Here is a 9,019-nt window from a genome sequence, read left to right as displayed (position 1 = left end):
ATCCCTTGGGGCCTTGGAGGGAAGTAAGGGGGGAGGTGTGAGCGCAAGTTTTGCATTTCTTGCGGTTGCAGGGGAAGGTGCCGGGAGTGGAGGTTGGGTTGGTGGGGGGTGTGGACCTGACGAGGGAGTCACGGAGGGAGTGGTCTTTTCGGAATGCTGATAGGGGGAGGGGAGGGAAATATATCCCTGGGTGGTGGGGTCCGTTTGGAGGTGGCAGAAATGACGGCGGATGATACGCTGTATATGGAGGTTGGTGGGGTGGTAGGTGAGGACCAAGATACAGCAGGATATAAATCAGATGTAGGCAGAGAAATGGTGTATGGAGTTTAATCTGGGTAGGTGTGAGTGCTGCACTTTGGGAGATCAAATGTTAGGGACAAGTATACAGATAATGGCAGGACCCTGAATAGCATCGATGGACAGAGGAATCTTGGGGTTCAGACCATAGCTCCCTGAAAGTAGACATTCAAGTAGATAAGGTGGTAAAGAAGGCGTATGTCATGCTTGCCTTTATCGGTTGGGGAATTAAGTACAAGAGTAAGGTTGTCATGTTGCGGCTTTGGGTAGGCCGCACTTAGCAATATTGTTCTGATTGCCACAAAACAGGAAGGATATGGAGGCTTTGGAGAGGGTGCAGAAGAGGTTTGCCAGGTTGCTGCCTGGAATACAGGGTATGAGCTCTAAGAAAAGGCTAAAAAAACTAGAGTCATTTTCTTTGGAAGGGGAGGCTGAGAAGTCTATAAAATTATGGAGATGCATATTTAGGATTGACAGTCATAATCTTGTTCCCAGAATGGAATGTCTAATAGTGCATTTAAGGTGAGGGGAGAAAGTTCAAAAGAGGCGTGAGGGGTAAGTTTTTTTTCCACAGAATGGTAGGCATCTGGAACGTGCTGCCAGAGTTGGTGGCAGTCGAGACAGATATGATAGGGGCTATCTGATAAACACATGAATATGCAAGGAATGAGGGATATGGACCAAGAGTAGGCAGAAGGGATTAGTTTAATGTGGCAATATTGTAGGCCGAAGGGCCCATTCTGGTGCTGTACGGTTCTAAGTTCTATACAAACAGTGATTAGTGGGACACCGCAGAGCTCATTGTTTGGACCCTAACTATTCACAATGTATTAATAGTTTAGATGAGGGAACTAAAATGTAATATCTCCAAATCTGTAGATGACACAAAGTTGGATGGGAGGGTGAACTCTGAGGAGGATATAGATATGCTTCAGTGTGATTTGAACAAATTTAGGGGGCAATTTCATGGCAGATGAAGTATAATTTTCATACATGTGAGGTTGTCCACTTTGGTAACAAAAGCATGTAGATTATTATCTAAATAGTGATAGATTGGAAAAGAGGAAAGTGAAATAAAACCTGGGTGTCCGCGTAAACCAGTGTCGACCGTCAAAGTTCAGGAAGGTCAATCATATTGTGTATTATACAACAGAAAATGCCACCATTTTCTCTCCGATAGGGCCAAAACTCAGTCTAGCTCTGCTACTGTAGACATATATCACCAAGGCTTATAGCTGATAGCTCTTGGTATTGCAAAGGTCATGTTCACTCAATGACTCTCAACCAGCTCACCCTCCCAAACTACAAAATCTTCTATATAGTTCTGGTCATCATACTAGCAGAAAGTTGTGGAGGCTTTGGAGAAAATGTTTACCAGGAAGTTGCCTGGTTTTTGAGAGTCTTGGATTGGAGGAGAGAATGGTTTATTTTCACCTGAACATCAGCGGTTGAGGGGGCAACCTGATAGACCATTTACAAAATTATGAGAGTCAGACTTTTTTTCTCCCAGGGTAGAAATGTCAATTACTAAGAAACATAGGTATAAGGTAAAAGGGGGAATGTTTAAAGGAGATGTGAGAGGCAAGTTTTTTTTTTTTTTACACACTGGGTGGTAAGTGTCTGAAATGTGCTGCTAGAGGTGGTGATAGAAGCAGATACAATAGCAATGCTTAAGAGGCATCTTAATAGATACATGAGCAGGCAAGGAATAGACGGATACAGACCGCAAAAAATCTGCAGTTTCAGAAAGGCATCATGTGTTGATGCAGGCTTGGTGGGCTGAAGGGCCTGTGCCTGCACTGTATTGTGACAAGCTGCCTCTCGTATTGAGCAGTGAAGATCCTATGTGCTAAGAACCCATAAGGTGCATCCTGTTTGGACGTACAAGAAACGTGTGGCAGAAGCATGGAAGTCTAGTATTTCTAACCTACAAAGTCAAGTCTTTAAGGACTTAATTGATGTTTGAGTTGGACTGGCATCATGATGTAGTAATGCTAGTGGTTTTCCAATGTTACCTTGCATGGATGAAGAACATGTACATGGAGCATGCAGGGACACAGTAGTGAAGACAGAGTTGGATGAATGCTAGGTCAAGAAATTGGCGAGTTGCAGCCACCGGGAACCCATTCTGATTTAAAAGTCAAGAATTTGTGCCATTTAATTCCTCAGGAGAGGAGAACTGGAACTGGCATAGAAATCAGGCAAATTGGACCAATGATGAGATGTAAATGCCTAGAAATAAAGTAATTGCCACTCAATAATGAGACTTTGAACTTGCCATTTAAAGCCAATGGGGAAAATCAACAAACTTTTCTCAACATTGAGCTTTTGATGATTTCAGCCTTGTCAAACTTTCTCAACTGTCCATGCCACTCCAGGAAGGGAACAGTCCCAGCAATAGTTTCCCCCATGAATGGCACATCAGTGAGTTTGAGGTTAATGTCTTTGGGAATTGGGAAATTAAACAGACTAGAATACCATGCCCTCTATTGCTCAAAAAGAAGAGTTTTGCACTGAAAAACCCTCAATACAATATCCCAACATTTGTTGTTGAAATGATTGTTACTGTTTTTATTTAATTACAAATGATATAGCAACTTCATGCAAGGGAAAATGTTGGATTAATTATAAAAGTTGGGATCTTACAATTGAGGATACAGTTAGCTTCACCATCTTGTCAACATAAGAATAATGGAGATTTCAGCGAAGAAAATGGCCATGCAGCCCAGTGCTAACTCTGAAGGAGTTAGCGACTTACATCCCATTCTCCTACTAATTCCCTGAAATCTTAAGTAAGTCTGCCTATTAGTGTTTAGCTAGACAGTTCAAATGTTTTGATTAACTCAGTCACGTCTGTTAATATATGCCATATTCAATAACCAATGTTTCTAACTGGGCCTTTTAGGCTTGAATTATTTATTTTAAGTTTAAGCCACCTTATTAATATTCATTAATAGCATTTCGTTATTGATTTTTTTCAAGTCTTTAATAATATTAAACACAGCTTGTAGGGGAATAGACCAATTTCATTCTCCTTGCTCCAATTTTCTGCAATACCAAAAATTTGAATAGAGAAATACAGCAACATTCATTGCCACGAAAGACATTTCAGCTTCCAAGCTGACTCTTCCAACCTTCTTGAGCAGAAAGAAAGAAGCTAATGGTTGTACAGTGGTGCAAACAGGATCAATATTAGAATCAAAGACTTGGTAACATCTAAATAAATTCCTGTCCCCACAACCCCCAAATGAGGAAGAAAAAAGAGCAAGGGTTAAAATCTTTTAAAAAAAAATACCTTTCTTCTAACCTACTATGCTATCAGCTAACATAATATTAAAACGACAATTCAAACTCTGGATGAGGCTCCACAAATAGCAGGTGGGGACCTTCTTAAGAATCAAATGGTGCCATTAGCATTAAAGTGTGATGCACAAATATACAGGAAATCAAGATAAAGAAAACAAACGTTTAAAGTTCCAATTACCTTTATTTCCACCAAGTGCCCCACCATTTCTCTTGCTCCAGTCAAAAGGAAATTGGCCTTTTGACAGTTCTTCAAATAATTTAGTATGAAGAGGTTTGTGCTTAAGACTTCGCCTCGTGCATTCTTGCTTTTCTTTTGAACTGAAAAAGAGGAAAATGTACCCAATAATAAAGCGTACAGAAGCCATGCAAAGACTCAGCAACTGAAAAATGGGCATTAGCAACAGCTCTAGATGGGACAAACCATTATTATTTCTGGTGGCAAGAAGTTGTGTTTGCAAAAGGGAGGTCTGAACATCATGGAAGCCAGCCACTCTTGCAGTACAGAAGACTGAGCTTCCACCACAGCACCCTGCCATTCTGTTTGTGCTACAATGGAAGCAGATTAGTCACCATTAGACACTGCCTAATGGTTAGGTTTACCAGTGTGTGAATAAAATATCCACCACTTCCACAGTGGAAAGGATAAATGCTGTGTAAAACCCTGGTGTGAAACTTGTGGCTCAACACAGGAATGTTACACGAGTGGTGATGAATGGCATTTATTGATAGGTGAATAATATATGTATGGCACATTGAACAGTGTGCGAGGCTTACAGTACACTTGTTGGATATGACATTTGGAAGTACACTTATTGCTTGTAAGCCAACTGAACTTGGCTGTAGAGTTGAATCCAGGCCTTCAGGACTTGACTTCTGATCACCACAGCCTTCTGATCCCATTGGCTTTGCAAAGTTTATTTGAAAACAGAACACCTTTGTCCTCTTTACTGCCTTCACAAAAACATCATGAGCAACATCAGAGGACTTGGGAGCGTACTGTCTCTTGCTGCAACGTACCACATTCTTTACCTCTCTCCTAGGTTTCTGTGTATCTCCTCTGTATTCCTTTACATTGCTTGCAGGATTTCTTTTAAGTTTGCTAAAGCTTGGGGATTTCATTATTTAAGAAGATCAGTCTTCTTCCGTCGGCAGCTCATCAAAATGCTTATCAGATTAATTTGCCACAGGATACGTGTGTAACAGCGCCCTCTGTGAGCTGGAACCTACAAAATCCTTGTCACTTTATCCTGGCTGCAGGTCACTCGTGCCCAGTATCTACCCAAAATAAAACAAAGAACTGCAGATGCTGGAGATCTGAAACAAAATAGAAATTGCTGAAGAAACTGCAAAAGAGTAGGCACAGTCATGCAGCACTTGTTGTAGATGAAGCTTCCGCTCCATCACTCTGTTACATTATACACTCAGAGCTCCTACAACTACAGTTCCTGCATGCATTGCAGCCTTTCTGTAATTGTATCAACTACTCCTTTGGCATCCTTATGAGGATACAGCAATATTTACCACTGAGTTGAAGAATCTCTCGCAACACAACGAGAAACACACCGCAGTATCCTTTTAGAGTCTTCTTCATAGCAGTCTAACTTCAAAATCATCTTATTTGCAAGTTAAGTGTCTGCTTGGTCTTTTAAATAGCACTGCTGCAGGGCCAATCAGATAGCCCAATGCTTAATCTTTAGAGAGTGAGGTACTAATTTATTTGATTGACCTGCATGATTCAAATTAGGAAGTCTAGTGCCACATTCGCCTGTAGGATTGTGGATGTCGGGATATGGTGATTAGTAGCTTCTGGTACTCACATGGATGTCGAAGCTACGGATGAGCTTGGCACAAGTACCTGGCAGCTACCTCCTTTCTTGATGCCAAGTTCCTCAATCAGACACACAGTACTCAGTGCTTTTCATAAATGGGCACCCCCAACCCTGAAAGCCTGCAAACATGCAAGTCATACTCTCCAAGCAGCCAGAACCTGCCAGCACTTGGTTGTCATCAGCTGTGATAGTGGAATGAATCCCTTAGTGGCAATTACTTGACTATCTCTTGGCCTCGATTCTCCAGTCCTCTGTCACCCGTCAGTATATTGACATCTAAGAAGCAGCACTGTATGATTAGTACAGGTTGAATAAGTTGCACCTGAACGTAGCTGGGACTAACTTCCTTGCATGACAGTCATGAGAGCTACTGAAGAAGGATTATGCTAATTCAGATGAGGAAGGAAAACATTAGAGAAGGAAAATAAAGAATTGGGAGAGACAGGTAGCAAAGGATTGAGAAATAGCAATGTATGCAGTGGGGTCAGAGGAGGAGGAAAAGCAATAAGGCCTATTTATTTTTACTGCACATGAACATGAACACTGTATTGTAAATAAGAATGCTGAGTTAGGTGCAAGTACAAGTAGCACAGGGGAATTTGATATCATGGCAACAACAGAGACTGGGGAGGACTGGGTCCTAAATATTTGTGGATAGGTGAAAGGAAAGGTAGTGAAGGAAAGAAAAGGAGGCATTGTGCATCGTATAAAGATAACATTGCAGTGCTAGAAAAAATGTATGTCCCAGAAATGTTAACAACGGAATCTTTAGATATCCATTATACATCTGGGTGTCATCTAAAGCCATTAAACTACAATAAGCTCCATTTTAAGTTGCCTCATCCACCTTATTCCAATTTATCATTGCACAGATAATGGGCCCGTACATGCACCTAACATTGGGACATCTATTTTAATGATGGAGACCTAATTAATGCTATTTTGAAGCAAAGAAAGACTACATGCCTCAACAAGTCTTTCCTCCATGCTCTAATTCCATGTACTCTCCAGTCTCTGGTCTCCTTATTTCCCAGTACAAGCCCTATTTTCTCATTCTTAATTCACTGTCTCTATCTTATATCAATCCCCAAAGCTGCCAATTTCCCACTTCTAACTCTACAAGTTCATCTTCCAACCTCAAATTCTAGTATGCCATCCCCTCTGCCAAACCCAGTCCTGTTACCTTCTCTTCCACTGTCTCAAGTTGCAACTGCCTCCTCCTGCCCCTGGAAATGGTAATAGTGTGAGATGGATGATGTTACAAGTGCCAGAGGAATGGTTTAAAAGTTTTTCTTCTCCAGGGTAAGAATCAAGACTAGGAAATTCATTTTCCATCCATTGTGGCATCCCCAAGCATAAGACACAGCAAATCAAATTAATCTGCATCACAGGATGGATCCATTCCAGAGACTGCATGTTTCCCAACAGAACTGCCATCCTCTCCTTTAGAACATAGAACATAGAAAAATACAGCACAGAACAGGCCCTCCGGCCCACGATCTTGTGCTGAGGATTATTCCTAATCTAAAATAACCTAACCTACGCACCCCTCAATTCACTACAGTCCATGTGCATGTCCAGCAGTCACTTAAATGTCCCTAATGACTCTGCTTCCACCAGCACCGCTGGCAACACATTCCATGCATTCACAACTCTGTGTAAAGAACCTACCTCCGATGTCTCCTCAATATCTTCCTCCTAACACCTTAAACTATGACCCCTCATGCCAGTCAATCCTGCCTTGGGGAAATGTCTCTGGCTTTCGACTCTATCCATGCCTTTCATTACGTTGTATATCTCAATCAGGTCACCTCTCTTCCTCCGTCTCTCTGTCAACCTCTCGTCGTAAGACAAGCATTCTAGTCCAGGTAGCATCCTGGTAAACCTTCTTTGCACCCTCTCCAAAGCCTCCGAATCTTTGCTATAATAGGGCGACCAGAATTGGACACAATAATCCGAATGTGGTCTCACTAGGGTTTTGTGGAACTGCAGCAAAACCTCACGGCTCTTAAACTCGATCCCCCTATTAATGAAAACCAAAACACCATAACCTTTCTTAACAACCCTATCCGCTTGGGTAGCAACTTTGAGGGATCTATGCATTTGAACACCAAGATCCCACTGTTCCTCCGCACTGCCAAGAATATTGTCTTTAATTCTATATTCAACTTTCAAGTTCGACCTTCTAAAATGCATCACTTCGCATTTATCCAGGTTGAACTCAATCTGCCATTTCTCAGCCCAGCTCTGCATTCTGGCTACGTCACGCAGCCTGCAATAGCCCTCGATACTATCAATGGTACCTTTAACCTTTGTGTCATCGACAAATTTACTAATCTACCCCTCAACCTCTTCATCCAAGACATTTATAAAAACTACAAAGAGCAGAGGCCCAAGAACAGAGCCCTGTGGGATGAATACTTTCCATCTACAACCACTCTCAGCCATCTGTCAGCCAACCAATTCTGAATGCAGACAGCCAAATCTCCCTGTATCCGAAACCTCCTGACTTTATGAATGAGCCGACCATGGAGAATCTATCAAATGCCTTGCTGAAGTCCATATACACCACATCCACCTGCTCGACCTTCGTCAACCTGTCTCATCACTTCCTCAAAGAACTCAATAAGGTTGGTGAGGCATGACCAGACCCTCGCAAAGCCATGCTGACTGTCTTTAATCATGCAATGCTTTTCCAAATAGTCATAAATCCTATCCCTCAGAATTCTTCCCAAAACCTTGCAGACCACTGATGCAAGAATGACTGGTCTGTAATTGCCAGGGATTCCCTATTCCCCATCTTGAAAAGGGGAACAACATTCACCTCCCTCCTCCAATCCACTGGTACGACTCTTGTGGAGAGTGAGGAAGCAAAGATCTTCACCAGCAGCTTAGCAACGTCCTTTCTAATTTCCCGGTGCAACCTAGGATAAATCTGGTCTGGCCCTGGGGACTTATCAATCTAAATGTTTGCCAAAATTTCCGCACGTCAATTTCATCGATCTTCATCTGTTCAAGCCCATTTCCCAGCTCCTCAAAGTTCTCATTCACAACAAGGTCCCTTTCCTTGTGAAAATCGAAGCAAAAAACTCATTTAGAGGCTTCCCCAATCTGCTCAGGTTCCAAGCACAATTTCCCTACTCTATCTCTGACCGGCCCTACCTTCTCCCTGATCATTCTTTTATTCTTCACATATGAGTAAAATGCCTTTGGGTTCTCCCTAATCCTTCCTGCCAAACCATTTTCATGTCCCCTCCTAACTCTCCTCAGTCCATTTCTGAGCTCCTTTCTAAAGCAAGCCTGTAATCCTCTAAAGCTGTGCTAGATCCTTGGTTCCTCCACCTACGTAAGCTGCCTTCTTCCTTTTGACGAGAAACTGCTCTGTTAGCGTCATAGAGATGTACAGCATGGAAACAGACCCTTCAGTCCACCCTGCCCACGCCAACCAGATATCCCAACCCAATCTAATCCCACCTGCCAGCACCCGGCCCATATCCCTCCAAACCCTTCCTATTCATATACCCATCCAAAAGCCTTTTAAATGTTGCAATTGTACCAGCCTCCACCACATCCTCTAGCAGCTCCTT

The 9,019-nt window shown here is 42.4% G+C and overlaps 1 protein-coding gene across 6 annotated transcripts in view; it reads right to left on the bottom strand.

Annotated features, from left to right (window-relative positions):
- Positions 1-9,019, bottom strand: part of si:ch211-171b20.3 — a 151,967-nt gene that overhangs the window by 59,800 nt on the left and 83,148 nt on the right. For all 6 annotated transcript variants that reach the window (XM_043689184.1, XM_043689185.1, XM_043689181.1 and 3 more), the window contains one exon: positions 3,782-3,921. In XM_043689184.1, coding sequence (XP_043545119.1) covers positions 3,782-3,921 — 140 coding nt within the window. The remainder of the gene's footprint in view (positions 1-3,781; positions 3,922-9,019) is intronic.

This window comes from Chiloscyllium plagiosum, chromosome 4, assembly GCF_004010195.1.
Source record: "Chiloscyllium plagiosum isolate BGI_BamShark_2017 chromosome 4, ASM401019v2, whole genome shotgun sequence".
Classification (NCBI taxonomy): Eukaryota; Metazoa; Chordata; class Chondrichthyes; order Orectolobiformes; family Hemiscylliidae; genus Chiloscyllium; species Chiloscyllium plagiosum.
This window is presented reverse-complemented; position numbering and strand designations above follow the sequence as displayed.